Raw genomic sequence first — 18,951 nt, forward strand, 5'->3', positions numbered from 1 at the left:
TTTTTAATAGAAAAAAAAGGACACATTGTTAAGCTGAGGCGTACTTATAATAGTAATATAGACGAATGATACTATTTACAGTGGCGGCAGAGAGTTGGGGGGGGCGCGAAACATTTACGTCTTCCTTGGGGGGTGCGTAACAGAAAATTGAGAAGCACTGGTTTAAGTGAACAACTACATGCAACAATTTTTAGAGTGTATTTTTTAAAATGTATATTTCACAAAAGGTCAAGCAATATTACCTTTATTATCTGCAAATTAAGTCAATTAAGTTGTCAAATGAAAAAGAAAAAAACTAATTACACCCATTTTAGACATCTTTTCAAGGAAGTGAATTAATGGGTACTCATGTGGACTGTTAAGTACATCCAACATGAAATGTATGAGTGCTGAAAGGGTGGCTGGTTAGTCTTTGGTGTGTTTTTTTTTTTCCTGCGAGGATTCAGCACTTCTTAGCGTGTTCTTGAACACAAAGCTCTTGTTGGAGAACATCCCCTCCTCTTCAGATAACTTGCCATGCTGTAAAAACAAATGAGAACCCACAATTTTTTTTGGGGGGGGGGGGGGGGGGGGTGATACGTGCATCCGGATCCAGGATAATTGAAAATCCTGATATACAAAGATCATAGTACAATATCTTATTACAGCTCCCTGACTTAACTGTACTGTAGTCTACAACTCTACAGTTTTCAGTACATAAAACCTGTTAGTTTTTAGTAAAGGTTCTGAGTATTAAACATAAAAAGAATTTCTCACTACACAAATCAGACAAAAGTCCTGTTCATTCAATTTTTTAAAAAGTGCTGCTGATTGACATTTTTTTTGTCATGTGGGCAGAGCGCTGATATAAATTGTGTCAACTCATTTATTTTCTTTAAACAAACTAAACAGCAAAATTGAATAAGGAGGAGGCAGACTGTAATGAATCCGTTTTCTTTATCAAACTGTTGTTCATAAATTCAAACCAATTTCAAAGTCTCTTGTATGGCTATTTACAGTTTGGGTTTGTGTTGAAAGGAGATTCTAAGCTGTTATGTGAATGGGTTTATGAGTGTGGTTTCTATATAAAGAAATGAGACAAATTTACTATCTAACAATAACTCAAGTGGTAATATGCTGCTCGAAAATACGATACAAATGGACACTTAAGACACTAATTAGCATAATCGCTAAGTAGCTTAGCACTCTGTGCTGAGCAGTAAGGTTTCATTAACAAAGAATACAAACAAATACAACTGGCTAAATTTACTCACCACTGATGGAGACAAACTGGATCTAACAACATAAAAGACAGTCTACCTCTCAAGTTCTCAACATTTGGTAATATTATTGATTCAACAATCCAGCAGCACCATCAGTTGCAGCAGTCAACTCTCTCTCTTGCTCTAACAACTGGCATGCACGCAGCCTCGCCTTACTCACAAACAAGGACCCAAACGGGACGGCTCACAGTTGCCGGCAAAAATCGCTGATCAATTTAGTTGGCAACTAATTTATCAATCAATTTAATCGATTCGTTGTTGCAGCCTTAGTCTTAAGAAATAAAATACTTTTGTGTAGAATATCTTTAAATAATTAAATGAAAACTACAGGGCTATGATAAGAGAAAAGCACTGTTTTCCGAAATTTTCAGGTTCGCGGTGAATTAGTAACAGTAGGCCTTGGGGTGGACCCTGAAAAAGTGCCTAGAAAATGAGTTTCGTTCCACTGTCTGGGCACTACTTGTTCAATGCATTTTTTGATAGATAATACCATTCTGAACTTTGGGTTAAAAGTTCACCCAACGTTTCCCTGCACCGATTTTGTCAAAAGCCAGGAATATATATATAGGGAAATAACAAAAAACGAAAATCTGGTGCTGCCATTTCTGGTTGTAAAATGTCTTACATTAAATTTGGCAACACTAAATCTTTCTCAAATGTCATACATACATGTACCTAATATCAGAAACAAGTATTGGTGGTTTAGTATACTCAAATGTGAATTTAGATCATTAAATGTAGCAAATCTGTGCAAAAAAAATCACTTCAACTAGAGTTGAGACCAGCACATGGAGCACATGTTACATTTATCTAAAAGCTTACGTTTTATATATGAAAACAATTCACAACCTACTATGTAATGAAAGGTACACAAGAAGCAGCACACATTGGCCAAAAAATGGCTGAAAATAATACCATGCACCTCAAAACCGGAACAAGGCAAAATGGACTGGATGAAAATAGATGCATTAGGAGCCCAGATAATTGTAACAAATAGTATTTATTAAAGTGTCAGATTATGTCACAGCATGTCATTTACACACCCACCCCACACACACACATATATATATATATATATATATACACACACACATATATATATATATATATACACACACATATATATATATATATACACACACATATATATATTAGGGCTGTCAAACGATTAAATTTTTTAATCGAGTTAATTACAGCTTAAAAATTAATTAATCGTAATTAATCGCAATTGATCGCAATTCAAACCATCTATAAAATATGCCATATTTTTCTGTAAATTATATATATATTCTGTAAAATAAATTGTTGGAATGGAAAGATAAGACACAAGATGGATATATATACATTCAACATACGGTACATGAGGACTGTAGTGGGCATTTCACTCTACTGTCATTTAAATCTGTCTATGCTGTCCTCACTCCGAAGCGTCTACTTTTTCCAAAGCTAGACAGCTAGTGAACGACGCCTTAATAATTAGACTTCTTCCTTTTTCATCTGATTTATTAATAAAATGGCCTCAAACCATTGTCCTCTTTAGACCGTCGTAAAACTACAAAAAAAAAGTACACAAGCATTGCATTAGCAACAACGTTAGCTTAGCACGCTATACAGGTTCACTAAACATAAAAAGCGTCTCAAACAAAAAATATAACATTTCGCTTACTAATATAATATGTACATTCTTTACAACAACCATACTTACGGACAAATTATCGCGTTAACGCGCGGTAATTAATTTTTTAAATTAATCACGTTAAAATATTTGACGCAATTAACGCACATGTCCCGCTCAGAAAGTATTCTGCCTTTTGGTAAGTTTTACAGCAAGGCTTTTTGTGCTGTCCAACAGCGAACTCTTGTGGTCGCTTTGCGACATGGTTTATTGTTTTCTTGCCAGTTCATTATGGCTGCACGACGTCTCGGGCTGATAATGTTGTGCTTATATGATCCTTGGACAAGATTTGTCCGTAAGTATGGTTGTTGTAAAGAATGTACATATTATGTTAGTAAGCGAAATGTTATATTTTTTGTATGAGACATTGTTTTGACAGCCCTAATATATATACATATATGTATATATACATCTATATACACATATATACGTGTGTGTGTATATATATATATATATATATATATATATATATATATATATATATATATATATATATATATATATATATATATATATATATAAACCATGACACTTCATTGGAACATGCATCTTTTTTGGCAGTCAAATTGAACAAAGGTCTATCTTTTGGGAAAAGAGAATACAGACATTTTTTTGTTTCTTTTAAAAGTGTTAAAATGGAGAGTACCATCTTGATAATGAATCAAAACATAGGACAGATTTTACATGGTGGGTGATTACTCATCAATATCTCTATCATCAGTGTCATTATCCCATGTGCCTCTTTCTGTTTCCTTTGAAATATTTTCACAGTTCTGGCAGTGGATAAATCAGTACAAGACATTTTTGCAGACAAGAGTGAACATCTTTCAGTCTCACACTTGCTTATCTTGCAACCACAGTGGACTACCTGTAGCACACTATGTGGGGCAGGATTTCAAGTCATCCATTTTACTGTTCATTCAACATCCTCAATGTCCCATACATTGCTAATTGGTGAAGGGGCACACATCATACCAGTCAGAGAATGTCGCATTACTGCTGCTTGGTAGTTTGCCCTTCTGCTGTGTTGGAAGAGAGCATCACTTGTTGGAGGAATGGGCAGTTCTGGCAAAGCTGATGATGCCATACAGAATGCCTTGTATCTTGCATCGTTGACCTTTTTGTGTAATTGACTGGCCATACAGATGGCACACATATTTGCTCAATGCCTCAAATGTAGACTGGTCAAGGTTAAAACTACTACCCAGATCTGTAAACGCAGTCAGGTATTCTTCTTGCTGACAAGCAAGAGAAAATGTCTTTGTTTTGCCCTTGCCATGAAAGGCACTGGTCGAGTCACAACCTGTGAATGTATGAGGGCTGAACAAACACTTGGGACAAGAGCTGGTTTTCCAACCAGATGTTGTGCTAGCCATTTGTTCAGTGTCACTTTCTTGGCTTATCTCAGTAGATTCGGTTGCTAATGTAGCCGATGACTGAGGTATCCTGTCTAAAAGTTTGTCTGTTGTTGATAATGTCTCCAAAAAAAAAAAAAAAAAAAAACATTTCAGACATGGTGCGCTGGAAAGGGGTGTGAAAAACCAACTGGGGGAAATCACGCTTCAATCTTCTTTTCAGCAAAAGCTACCTGAAACAAAGTTAAAGAGAAAGATGAGCACAAGACACACATATTCACATCACGCACACCCACATTCACTCTTGCGCTTATATTTCTCATTCACACAAATACACCAAAGAGAACAAAATTAAACATTCTCTCAAAGCCTTTTTTTAGAGACTAAACACATGAAAAAAAAAAATTAGTTTGAAGATTCATAATTACCTGTAGTCTGAATCATCAAGATTCTCATGGTTCTTCAAGGTATTCACGAACAACCTTGTTAGCTTGTCCATTCTGAGCACTTCTTTGTCAACGATAATCCTTTGACGGACCACTTGTTCTTAAAAGAGTTTGTAGCTCTCAGCACAGGGTTGTCTGAAACACACACATACTTAGGAAATGCAAAGATTAACGCTTTCAATGCTTTGGCTAAAGGCAAGCTGTCATGCCCTTTTGTTAAAAAGACATGAGTAATTCATAAGTTAATAAGTTAGTTAGAATTCTATAAGTTAGTTCAAATGTAAATATTGTAGTCCAAAGAGTTCATCTAAAAATGATAGAGAGCGAGACCTCGCCTTTTCCAGCAAATGTGCATTTATATTGAAAGCAAGAGCATCTGTCGCAATTAGCGATCTTTGTCGCCAGCCTTTTTTCCTCCTTCCAAGCATGTTTCTCAGCGCCTGTGAGGCTTAAAACATCGACGAACTTGCTCTGCCGGCTAAGCCTTGGCTAACCTTGGTCTTTGTGAGTTTTTAGTTAGTTTGTATGTTCAGTTTGAAGGAAAAATGTATATTTTGTTCATGGCGAACTTTTTCGTTATTCATTGATATGACTGGAGACATTGTGTTTGTGCTAAGCTACTCACACGTGGAAAGTTGTTATTGTACAACATTTTGAATGTATTATTGATTTATATTTTGTATTGTATTTCAGTTACCAACAATGCACAACATCACACGTTATACACACAAATTGAGACCTCCATAAAGTCAAGAAAAGTACGCCTTGTCTGTGGAGAGTTTCATATTTTGGTTCGCAGGCTGTATAGCAACACACGTGACGTGTTGTGAGGACAGCACACAAGCAGAATACAGGTGACATGTTGTTGACCAATGCTTTACCTTTGAAATGTGTAATTTTAGCAAAGTGTAAATGGAATAGTACAATGTAATAACTCACATTTCTTCGTCCCTCGTTGCAGTAGGGAATGGGACGTACTACGTCATTGTTTGGACCCGCCTCCATACTGGCAATATAATTCACTTCCGGGCCGGCAGAGTCAATGCGGATTGTAACGTGTGGTAGTGCTAAGCTAACTCTTTCGGTGTTTTAGAAAGAAAATATGGGTGCTTATTGTTGCGTTACCGGGTGCAACAGCGTCTCCTACGACAAAAAAAGGGGTTAGGAAAAATGGACTCACTTTTCACCGTTTTCCTGCATGGAGGACCAAATATCAGATCACGAAGGTACGACGGATGGCTGGATTGCAGCGGTTCGTCGGAAAAGCATTTCTTATGATCATATTTCTGCTGGAATGAGAGTGTATTCCCCTCATCTCTACTCTTGTAAGTTGAACGATTTATCCGTTTTGGTTTCAATACGTTTTTTGTTTTTTCTTTACTGTTGTGTAAATCTGCCTCGGTAGCAATGCTAACCTACTCCTCCTCACCTACCTGTTGTGTTACTAGGAAAACCTGCATATGAAATGCTGACAACACATCCCGATTGGTCACCATATCTCTTCTTGGGTTATTCTGAGGTCAAGCGCACCACATCGGAGCGTTATGAGAGGTTGGAAAGGCGAAGAGTGCACGCTGAAACTTCAGTTTGCTCTGCTCTTACAAACACAATCCCAAGTGTTATGAAAAGTCAATAAAATATGAATACCAAAACATGACTTGAACAACTTCTTGACAAACTGTAACTGCTTGTTGTTTACTTCAGGTCTTCATAATAAACAGGTGTAATAATTACAAAGTCAGGTGACTTAATTTTGTTATTCTATTTGGAATATGCATTGACAATTTTTGGACAGTGTTGTAGACAAGAACTGGGACTGATAAGTTGCAATAGATTTATTTCAAGTAATGCAATTTCTCCAATACGATATTTGAATTGACAGTTTAAAATCTTTAAATTAGTGCAAACAAGGCCCACCCTCTGACAGTGGCAGCAAATATTATATAATTATAAGTAATACACAAATACAAGATCACAATAAACGTGTCTTTGTCAAAGCAGTTTAAAACACTATTTACTGGCCTTGGGTAAATTGCCAGACAGGATAAATATGTGCTTTAAAGTTCTTGCATTTCCATTTTAAGTATTGCAAGTACTAGTCTCCAACACAGTATTTGAACTGACAGTTTAAAATCATTTTAGTACAAAATGGCCCACACTCTGGCAGGGGGCAGCAAATATAATACATAATAAAAAGCTATATACTATATAAATACAAGATCACAACAAAACCTGTATTTTTCAAAGCAGTTAAAAAACATCCAGTGGCCTTAGGTAAATAAACGTGTATAAATATGTACTTTACAGTTCTTGCATTTCTATTTTAGGTATTGCAACTTTTCCAACACTATTTGAATTGACAGTCTAAAGTCTACATTAGTGCAAATAAGAATATTATAAATTAAAAATAATAATAGAATATATAAATTCAACATTACAATGAAACGTGTCTTTGTCAAAGTGGTTAAAAAAAACGTCACTGGCCATAGTTAAATAGCCAGGCAGAATAAATATGTGCATTAAAGTTCTTGCATTTTCACAAGTTAAAAGCCCGCAGTTCATCGACGAGAAGGGCAGACCCAGATGGCGTCTGCTGCAGGGGCTTGTTTGAGTCCGACACAGGACAAATGGAACCACTCCATTGAACAAATTTTCTTTGTCAAATGATCCAAGAAGAGAGATGGTGACCGATCGGGATGTGTTGTCAGCAGGTTTACCTAGGAACACAACAGGTAGGTGAGTCGTAGTAGGCGAGCATTGCTACCGAGGCAGATTTACACAACGGTGTAAAAAAACAAAAACGTATTGAAACCAAAACTGGATAAATCGTTCAACTTACAAGAGTAGAGATGACAGGAACACACTCTCATTCCATCAGAAATATGATCATAAGAAATGCTTTTCCGACGAACCGCTGCAATCCAGCCATCCGTCGTACCTTCGTGATCTGATATTTGGTCCTCCATGCAGGAAAACAGTGAAAAGTGAGTCCATTTTTCCTCACCCCTTTTTTTGTCGTAGGAGACGCTGTTGCACCCGGTAACGCAACAATAAAGCACCCATATTTTCTTTCTAAAACACCGAAAGAGTTAGCTTAGCACTATCACACGTTACAATCCGCATTGACTCTGCCGGCCCGGAAGTGAATTATATTGCCAGCATGGAGGCGGGTCTAAACAATGACGTAGTACGTCCCATTCCCTGTTTCTGTTGCTGTTGACTAGGTTAGGAACCTGGTGTAATCTCGGTAACAGGATTTATGGTATCGCACCTCCATTGCAACAGTCTTTGTCTTTGATATGTAGAAGGATTGAAGAGTCTTTCTTTATCTCTGCTGCCTGCAGCAACCGGCCTTTACACCAAAAAAGAATGAAGTATTTATAATATAATACTATAATAAGTATTATTGTCACATCACCGCTTTTCACAGTATATACGCATCACAGATTTAAAAGTAAAGGGTTTGTTGAGGTTGGGGGGGGGGGGGGTTTGTAGCACAGCTAACCCGAGTTTGGTAACAACTGCTGGATTCACTCGATAAATCATTCAGCAGCTTGCATTTTTACTAAACTATAGCCTTAAAAATTAACTTAACAGCAAAGTATTTTCAGTCCATTTATAAATATCCGTCCTATTGTAAATAAAAATGGGCGCGTGTGTGTGAGGCACATACCTGCCGACAATGTCTCTGCTTTGACGAGATGATCAAGCTGCCGTTTGCCTTCCGATCCCAAACGAGCATACTTTGACACTTTTTTACTACTGATGCAGATGGCTGGAAGGACAGGGCCAGCAGAAGCGATGGGCAAACCAGAACGGGAACGAAGTTTTTTCTGGGAGTTTCAGACGCTTCTGCAACTTCGCTCGTACTCGCAGGGGGGTCAGAATGGCTCGCGGCTGCAGATGGCTCTCCCCCAGCACGTGCGGATTTTTTCTCAGCCTTTAAAAATTTCTGCTTATCAGTAAAACGCCGGTAGCATGTAGTGTGGAATCCAGCGTCGCCAGGAATATTTTCAAAATCCATATCCACGCAATGTTTGTATATTCCTGCAAGATCCTTGTTAGCGCCGTGAAGACAAAGCCACTTTTTAAAGAAGGTTCTGTACGTGTTCCACCGTTGAAAAGTGAAGTTCAAGACGTCCTCATTCTTCACGGAAAAAAAGATGCATATAGCATCGTTTATTTCCCACTTTCTGCGCTCTCTTTTTAACTCTTTTTCTCCGTTCGCCATTTTTGATATCTGGTTGTGATGGTGAGGGGAAAGGGGCTACCTGATTGGCTCATGTGACCAAAATCACACCACTCCCGACCTAATGGCACTATGCGCACACGAGAGATCAATGCGCCTCAACGCAAAATACTCCCGGAGTTTCATCACCGTGAACAAAAAATGGGCACGTTTTCAGAGGGTGAACTCCACGGATTCTTACTTAGAACTAATAAATCTATTTTATGAAGAAAAAAATGATTTAGTGCCCTTGGTAGTGGAGCGAAACTGAACGAAAACGTAGGTGACCTGACGGCCTACAGGCACACTTTTGCAAAAGAGACAATGTTTATTGATTAGAAAATGCAGAATAAATGAGATTTATAGATTATAATCCCACAAGAGCAAGCAACAAGTATCAAAAACAATGGTAACGTGACGCTAGATTTGAGTTTGTCAATCCCTGAATCCCCACGTTATCATTACAGCACAACCAGGTGTTCCTTTAGCAATGAAAGTCGCTTAAGGTGACAAATGAGCGGGAGCCAACGCTCCGGTAAGGCGGCGAAGAAATAAAATACCGCGTGAATTATGAAATAAACATGCTTTTTCGTGTCACATGCACTTTAATTAGAAAGGTTAAGGATAAAGATAAGAAAAAAATAACAAAACCTTGCGCCACATATGTGGACATCACATTTTGGGGTATGCAGGCCACAATATTAACATTTGATATATATGTACAGTACATGACTCAAAAAGTGATGTCCACGTATGTGAACCCCAGATCTTTATTTATATCAGTATAAATAGAGATACAAAATCCAACATGGCCGCCTTAGCAAAACATTGAGGTTTTTACGTTGAATTTCGTGTCATTAAATGTTTAAATCCCTGAATTCTTGATAGATATGGACGTAAAACATTCTCGATTCTTGGTTAAAAGCAAAAGAAACCATGCAGGAAGCAACTACTTCATGTAAAAATGGCGACTGTGCAGCTCGCCTTGAAGTTCACTCTGGCGCTGCCTTACCACAAGTCCATAGCAATGAGGTTTTTACATTGAACTTCTTGTGAATAAATGGTTAAATCCCTGGATTCTTTATAAATACGGACGTAAAACATTCTCGATTCTTGGTTTAAAGCAAAAGAAAACATGCAGGAAGCATTTACTTCACGTAAAAACGGCGAATGTGCGGCTTGTCTTGAACTCATTTGCTCCCAAAATCGTATTAATACCTTCTATTTTTAAATGCTTTATTGTCCCCAAAACGTATTTATATGTCTTTTGCGTCTTTTTGTTTTTTTTTTACAAGGGGCATCTATAGCTTCTGCTCTATCGGAGAACAAAACTCCAAACCCATTTTAAAGCAATAAAACTGGCCACTGGAGGGCAGTAGCGCATTTTGTAAGACCCGCAACCCGATTCAACAGCAATGAAAGGCCAGGCAGCACGGTCGGAGCGCTGGCGGCATAATGCCAGGCGGCGGACGACCGAACAAAACAACCGAGAGGACGCCTGGAATGCCAGGGGCTGGACAACCGGGCAAAACGACTGGGACCACCGTGCAGCGGGCTCGCCCAGCATACCCCGCAGAGACTCAAAAATAATCCGTCTTTGTCAGGAATGAGCAGGCAGGCAGGTGGTGTGGACCCAATTGCAGGGAAACAAAAAGCAGCAAGGCAGGTGGAGGAGAACTCAAAACACGTTTTAATAACAACTAACCAAAAGCACAAAGTACAACCAAAAGGACTGGGGATCAAAAAGGCAATGTTCAAACAAAAACTTACTTAAACGGAGGGACTGGTACACGAGGGCTTGGACAGGTCTTGACTTTGGCAGACGTAGACATAGACATTGACAATGACGCAGCAAGGAGTGAACAGAAAATGGGAGCTTATATACACACAAGCAGACAAGGGATAACGAGACAACAAGGAACAGGTGAGCACAGGAGGATAGTCTAGAAGAAGGCACATCAGGTGAAATCAATGGGCAATCACAGGGACAAGTCACACTAGGAGAAAACAAACACAAAACCTAACAGTCTTTGTGAGACTGACAAAGATGAGGGAAAAGTTTACACGGCTGTCTCGGCGACACCGGCGCATCTCTCAGTAGTCATGTGTAAATAAATTGTTACTTTGCTATCAAAAGCTCTATTTGTCTTGTTCTTTATGATATGTTGTAAAAGAAAAACATTATTCAGATGTTTGGGTTGCAACTAATGCAAAAAATAGCTGTGTTAAAGAAATTGGAAAATTGCTCAAGCTAAGCTATTTTCTAATGCTGATTTCTAAAGAATGGAAAGAGATATGAACCTACTTTTCTTTTCTGCTGAAAGACGAGAGTCTAATCTTTCTTTTGGTGGGTTCCATGTTAATATAGCAACAGAACAGAATTTTCTGTGGGCCTAACAAAATCAGTCAAAATCCAGTAAAACGGCCGGGAGCGAAGGGCCTTGCTCTGGTGAAAATGGCTGGGAGTGAATGAGTTCAGTTCACTCTGGCGCTGCCTTACCACAAATCCATAGCAATGAGATTTTTACGTTGAACGTCTTGTGAATAAATGCTGAAATCCCTGGATTCTTTATAAATATGGGCGTGAAACAGTCTCGATTCTTGGTTAAAAGCAAAACAAACGGGCAGTTTGAGTACACTTTAACTTAAATCTGTCAAAGAATTAAGCTAGTCCGTTAGGTTTGTTATGATAAGGGTGCTGCCACAATGGCGTTTTCCCTTCAAAATTCTTGTAAATAAATGCTTAAATCACTCAATTCTTTATAGATATGGACGTAAAACAGTCTCGATTCTTGGTTAAATGCAAAAACCGGGCAGTTATTTTACATAAATTTGTCGAAGAATGACGCTAATGGCTCCCATTGATTTTTTTTCACGACGTTTCAAAATGCATGCATTGTACGAAAAATATAACAATTACCTTGAATCCTCGAACAAATCACTCATGAGACAATCCTTGTTAGCATGCGTTCCAGATTTCGTACTTTTTGAAGGTTATTCCAAACGCAGCATATGTGATAGTCATTCCCACCTACACTTAAATGAGGCCGACTCACATAGCCCCCTACGGGCGGGCGGTGCGCGGAGAATACCTCAAGTGACTCGTCAAGTAAATTATGAATGAATCAATTTATTGTCATTGTCTTCATCATCATAATCATTGACAGTTTCAGAGTGTGGAATTTGCCCGAAAGAAAGACGATGACTGACAAAGGAAAGACGGGAAAGCAAATGCTTATCGATACCCGTCCCCCAACAGCCCGGGACGCACAGTCAAGCATGTTTGTGTTACAGTCCAGTTATTATCAGGGTTTTTGTTGTTGTTGTTTATATATATATATATATATATATAGATATATTTTTTTCACTCACATATGATTCAAAAGTCATTGATTGCCATGGAATTTCACATATTGTCAATTTGAGTGGGTTCATTGTATCAGTTGATGTCCAAGTTGGTGTAGGGAGGGATGGCCGGGGGTATCATGGAGGCCCACGTCTGCTGTATCCGCTTCAGAAGATTAGTCATCATCCTCCCTTGCCCGGTTCCCGCGAGCGAGCCTTACATGATCCCGGAGCTCCTTGATGATTTTTGTGGCCATTTGAGCGGTGGCATCACTTAACGCTCAAATGGCCACAAAAATCAAATGTCTATGATGTCTATGGTTGGACATCGAGCACCATCAATGGCAGCCAATCAGGGGTTTGAGTGGAAATTTGGTTCTATTGGCGAGGATGTAGGGAAAAATGTAATATATCTTGTTGGAAAAGCAAATAAACAGTCCTGCCATTTTGTCCCACAGCTTGATGAAAGCCCCTTCATCAATGACAAGGTTGTGCAAAAGATGACAATTGTGCCCACTCTCAACCTGACCGTCAGATGCACCGTGTACAATGAGTTTGGTATGGACACGTGGTACATAACTGTGTCTCCTCGTAAGTACGGCACAATCTGTCAGACACTGTCATTCACTAACCGACTCTCATCTTGCTTTCCTGCCACCCTCGACACAGCTAACCAACTCTGACCAGATGTGACACAAATCGTGCTCATTTTCACTTTCTTTTATAGCTTTCTTTTTCTATGACTAGAAATTTTTGGCAGGGGAAAAATGCAAGGAATGAAACACAATCGGCAAAAGTTTTAAGGCATAACAAACACAGGAAGTGACCATGGAAGAAAATGTTGCATTATCTCTTCAGGTGATCCCAAAAGCCTTTGTCCCTTCCTGTTAGGTTATTTCATTGTGATGTATAAAATGATTAACTAATTGGCTGCCCTTCCCAGTTCAAATGAATTGGACTTGAATCACAGTCAATGAGTTAAATTATGGAGTAAAAAACTGTGTAGAGAATGTAAAAAAAAAATAAATAAATCAAAGGTAATGCTGGGGGCCCACTGATCACAACTTTCTGCCCAATCACCGATTTTTGAAAAAGTCTGACGAACCCATCTTGACTTTTGCTAATCCAGATTGTTTTCATTCACTTTGTGCACCTATGACATTTTATTGTAAAATGGTGACCATTATGAATGAAAAAATGTTTTTAACTGTTCTGAAGAAGAAAAAAAAATCTTTCCAAATTCAAAAATTTTAAATCCAATGCTTTCTTCTACACTGTAATTTCATTACAACCCCCCCCCCCCCCCCCCCCCCCCCCAAAAAAAAAAAAAAACAGGATTTTGCTTCTCAAAACTAAAATCACAAGGTTTAAGGAAATTGATCAATTCATTTTCTGGAGGAGAAAAAAACTACTAAGTTAAATTGAATTTATTTCTATAGCCCTTTACAAAAACCCGAAAGGTCATCAAAGTGCTTTACAACAACGATAAATATAGTTCATGATAAATAAAAGGCAGGACAGTATTATACAATGACATTGAGAAGAGAAAAAAAAACGAAAACAAAGCAACACATCGCGATAAAAGTCAAAACAGCAAATACAACAATAAAACAGATCAAATTTGAAAACACGAAAAACCCTTAAGAAATAAAATTAGGCACACTGTTAGACTTTTCATTGTATTTTTACAGTAACTTACTGGCAATATTTTTGCCAGTAAGTTACTGTAATTACCACATTAGAGTATCTACAGTGCTGGCCAAAAGTATTGGCACGCCTGCAATTCTGTCAGATAATGCTCAGTTTCTCCCAGAAAATGATTGCAATTACAAATGCTTTGGTAGTAATATCTTCATCTTCTTCTTCTATCTTTATTTTGCTTGCAATGAAAAACCATAATAGAGGAAAAAAATGAAATCATTATCATTTTACACAAAACTCCAAAAGTGGGCCAGACAAAAGTATTGGCACCCTCAGCCTAATACTTGGTAGCACAAAATACAGTGGGGCAAATAAGTATTCAGTCAACCACTAATTGTGCAAGTTCTCCCATTTGAAAATATTAGAGAGGCCAGTAATTGTCAACATGGGTCAACCTCAACCATGAGAGACAGAATGTGAAAAAAAAAAACAACAGAAAATCACACTGTTTGATTTTTAAAGAATTTATTTGCAAATCATGGTGGAAAATAAGTATTTTGGTCAATACCGAAAGTTCATCTCAATACTTTGTTATGTACCCTTTGTTGGCAATAACGGAGGCTGTAACTCTTCACAAGCTTTTCACACACTGTTAATGGTATTTTGGCCCATTCCTCCATTCAGATCTCCTCTAGAGCAGTGATGTTTTGGGGCTGTCGTTGGGCAACACAGACTTTCGACTCCCTCCTCGCCCCGTGGCGTCAAAATGATAACAAGAACGGTGAGCAAAAATCCCAGAACCACACGGGGGGACGTAGTGAATGACCGACAGAGAGCTGGGACCACAGTAACAAAGGCTACTATCAGTAACACAATGTGCCACCAGGGACTCAAATCCTGCACTGCTAGACGTGTCCCCCTGCTGAAAAAAGTACGAGTCCAGGCCCGTCTGCGGTTCACTAGCGAGCATATGGATGATCCAGAAGAGGACTGGGAGAATGTGTTATGGTCAGGTGAAACCAAAATAGAACTTTTTGGTAGAAACACAGGTTCTTGTGTTTGGAGGAGAAAGAATACTGAATTGCACCTGAAGAACACCATACCGACTGTGAAGCATGGGGGTGGAAACATCATGCTTTGGGGCTGTTTTTCTGCAAAGGGACCAGGACGACCGATCTGTGTAAAGGAAAGAATGAATGGGGCCATGTATCAAGAGATTTTGAGTGAAAATCTCCTTCCATCAGCAAGGGCAATGAAGATGAGACGTGGCTGGGTCTTTCAGCATGACAATGATCCCAAACACACAGCACACAGGGCAACAAAGGAGTGGCTTGGTATGAAGCATTTCAAGGTCCTGGAGTTGCCTAGCCAGTCTCCAGATCTCAACCCCATCGAAAATCTGTAGAGGGAGTTGAAAGTCCGTGTTGCCCGACGACAGCCCCAAAACATCGCTGCTCTAGAGGAGATCTGCATGGAGGAATTGGCCAAAATACCAGCAACAGTGTGTGAAAAGCTTGTGAAGAGTTACGGCCTCCGTTATTGCCAACAAAGGGTACATAGCAAAGTATTGAGATGAGATTTTGTTATTGACTAAATACTTATTTTCCACTATAATTTGCAAATGCATTCTTGAAAAATCAAACAATGTGATTTTCTGTTTTTTTTTTCCCCCCACATTCTGTCTCTCATGGTTGAGGTGTACCCATTTTGACAATTACAGGCTTCCCTCATATTTTCAAGTGGGAGAACTTGCACAATTTGTGGTTGACGAAATACCTATTTGCCCCACTGTAACTGCAAACAACCGCTTCTGCTATCAATCAGTGAGTTTCTTACAATGCTCTGCTGGAATTCTTCTTTGGCCAACTGCTCCAAGACTCTGAGATTTGAAGGGTGTCATCTTCAGATCTCTCCACAGGTGTTCAATGGGATTCAGGTCTGGGCTCACTGTGGGCCACTTTAGAAGTCTCCAGTGCTTTCTCTCAAACCATTTTCTAGTGCTTTTTGAAGTGTGTTTTGGATCACTGTCCTGCTGGAAGACCCATGATCTCTGAGGGAGACCCAGCTTTCTCGCACTGGGCCCTACATTATCAGTGTGGTTAATCTTACTTTTAAAAAAGTAATTTACTAGAGTTACAAATTACTTTTCCCAAAAAGTAATTGCGTTAGTAACTCAGTTACCTGAATGTAAGAGTAATTAGTTATTTGGAAAAGTAACTGGTGATACTTTTCATGTTTTTTTTTTTTTCTTAAAAAAAAAAAAAAAATCAGGTTACACAATGTGAAGTTTAAAGGGTTTTTGGGACAATTCTTTATCCTAAACTTAACTAGACACAGGGGTATTGCGGAAATTGCAATAACTAGATAGTAAGCTTTGCTATGTCATTTAATGTTGTGAATCAACCGTTAAAATTGCTCCCATTATTGCATTAGTTCCTTTCTGTCTACTTTCGACATGTGTACGTTTTAAAACTGTTTCATCATTTCATCAAGTTTGATTCAAGTCAAGATTTTGCCGATTTAGGAACATTTTAGATAAAAACACTTAGGTTCGCTAGGAAGTTTCTCTACAACAGAGCCTTTCTGAGAGGTCTACTGCTTTAAGATGGTGGATGTTTACTGACGCATCTAGTTCTTTATCCGTGTTACTAATACCGCCCTGTCTGTCTTTTGCATCTAGTTCTATATTATGTGATATCTACCGTAGTATCATGTGGGCGTAGTTTGCAGGCTATCGGCTACAGTCAGGTATTATTGGAGCCACCTAGCATCACGTTTTCAACGCCGTCACAGCTCCCTTGCCCCTTTTCCCACTCCTGCTCTGCTCTCTCGTCTCCGCGAGTCCGTCTCTCTGACTCTCAGAAAAGTAATTAATTAGACTAATTTAGACTTCATAATGCCAAGTACACGGTTAAGCAGTCCAGTGCCAGAGGTAGCAAAGCAACCCCAAAACATTAGGAAACCTCCTTCATGTTTGACTGTGGGGACCGTGCTCTTTTCTTTGAAGGCCTCGTTTTTCCCCCCCCCCCTGTAAACTCTATGTTGATGCCTTTTTCCAAAAAGCTCTACTTTTGTCTCATCTGACCAGAAAACATTCTTCCAAAATGTTCTTGGCTTTCTCAGGTAAATTTTGGCAAACTTCAGCCTGGCTTTTTGATGTCACTGGGCAGGGCCGGCCCAGGCCATTTGGGGGCCCTAAGCAAAATAATGCCAAGGGGCCCATATTTTTGGCCCACCATTTCGTCACAGTGTACTGTGAAACCCATACATGCAATCCAACCTACTATATGTCCATATTTTGTATATTAATCAGATTTTGTTGCACTGCATTCTTCAAACTTCTCACCTCAAATGATTGTCAGTACTTACAGTAGACAACGGCAAACCTTTTTCTAAAAGAGGAAAGAAAGAAGGTTTATTTTTTTAAGCTTGTAATCAAAACTCACATAAGTCAAATAAAGCAAACTGTAGTAAACAAAATAGAATATAAATTAAACAATTGCCAGATTGCCCCCTATCTGGGCCCCCTAGTGGTCAGGGGCCCTAAGCAGCTGCATAGTCTGCGTATAGGCTGGGCCGGCCCCGTCACTGTTGTACCCTCGGACTGCAGGAAAGCTTGAACTTGTTTGGATGTTAGTTCAGGTTCTTTATCCACCATCCGCACATCATTCGCGTCAGTCTTTCTTTTCTGTCCACATCTAGGGAGGTTTGCCATGGGCTTTACACTTATTGATGACACTGCGCACGGTAGACACAGGAACATTCAGGTCTTTGAAGATGGACTTGTAGCCTTGAGATTGCCCGTGCTTCCTCATAATTTTGCTTCTCAAGTCCTCGGACAGTTCTTTGGTCTGCTTTCGTTTTTCCATGCTCAATGTGGTACACACAAGGACACAGGACAGGGGTTGAATCAACTTTAATCCATTTTAACTGGCTGCACGTGTGATTTAGTTACTGCCACCACCTGTTATGTGCAACAGGTAAGTATCAGGCACTGTTAATGACACAAATTAGAGAAGGATCACACGATTTTTCAAAGGGTGACAATACTTTTGTCCGGCCCATTTTTGGAGTTTTGTTTAAATGATAATGATTTAATTTTTTCCCCATTCTCTTTTGTGTTTTTTCATTGCAAGCAAAATAAATGAAGATATTACGACCAATGCATTTGTAATTGCAATCATTTTCTGGGAGAAATTGAGCATTATCTGACAGAATTGCAGGGGTGCCAATACTTTTGGCCAGCAGTGCGTGTGACATACTGAAAATAATAATCAGACATAAAGCAGATGAAAAACAATTGAAGCAGCCAAGCACAACAAAATAAAAATCATGGCTGTCAACAACAGAAAAAATTCATGTAAATGTTAACGTATACACTTTTGAACACTTATAAACCAGATTTTGAGTTGGACATTAAAAAAAGATGAGCTTTCTTTAATGGCTTGCGGCAGTGAGTTACAAATTACAATCTGTCTGACATGTAGCCTAAATGTTTTCTTTATGTAAACATGAATCAACAAAACGTAGAATTATTGGAATTGGAATATGCTGACCCTGAACAGGCCTGATGTCCTTTTACCTTTGTAACTATCAATAAATCTTTTGGTGAACCAAGGCTTATCCTTTGAAGATAGAATGTACAGTGGTATTAAAAAAGATATATCTGAACCTTTTGGAATTTCTCACCATCAAATGTGATCTGATCTTTGTCAAAATGACACAGATGAAAAAAAGGGTCTGCTTTAACTAAAACCACCCAAACATTTATAGGTTTTCACATGTTAGTGAGGATAGTATGCAAACAATGACAGAAGGGGGAACAATAAGTAAGTGAACCATCACATTTGATATTTTGTGGCGTCCCTTTTGGCAGCAATAACTTCAACCAGACGCTTCCTGTAGCTGCAGATCAGTCAGGCACATCGATAAGGACTAATCTTCTCGACAAAACTGCTGTAGTTCAGTCAGATTCCTGGGATGTCTGGCATGAATCGCT

The 18,951-nt window shown here is 38.9% G+C and overlaps 1 protein-coding gene across 4 annotated transcripts in view; it reads left to right on the top strand.

Annotated features, from left to right (window-relative positions):
- The first annotated feature begins 5,109 nt into the window (after positions 1 to 5,109).
- The window catches only part of LOC130911196 (CD166 antigen homolog), a 28,646-nt gene continuing 14,804 nt past the window's right edge, over positions 5,110 to 18,951 (top strand). Inside the window, exons 1-3 of one of the 4 annotated variants that reach the window (XR_009061988.1) lie at positions 5,110 to 5,242; positions 5,432 to 5,592; positions 12,770 to 13,169. Coding sequence is in view for 1 of the 4 variants with exons in the window: in XM_057829002.1 (XP_057684985.1) it covers positions 8,504 to 8,659; positions 12,770 to 12,902 (289 nt within the window). In the remaining 3 variants the exon portion in view is untranslated. Of the gene's footprint in view, positions 5,243 to 5,431; positions 5,593 to 7,939; positions 8,660 to 12,769; positions 13,170 to 18,951 lie in introns of those variants that run through there. The other 3 variants (XR_009061989.1, XR_009061990.1, XM_057829002.1) reach the window with 3 other exon arrangements.

Source organism: Corythoichthys intestinalis, unplaced genomic scaffold (genome assembly GCF_030265065.1).
Source record: "Corythoichthys intestinalis isolate RoL2023-P3 unplaced genomic scaffold, ASM3026506v1 HiC_scaffold_23, whole genome shotgun sequence".
Classification (NCBI taxonomy): Eukaryota; Metazoa; Chordata; class Actinopteri; order Syngnathiformes; family Syngnathidae; genus Corythoichthys; species Corythoichthys intestinalis.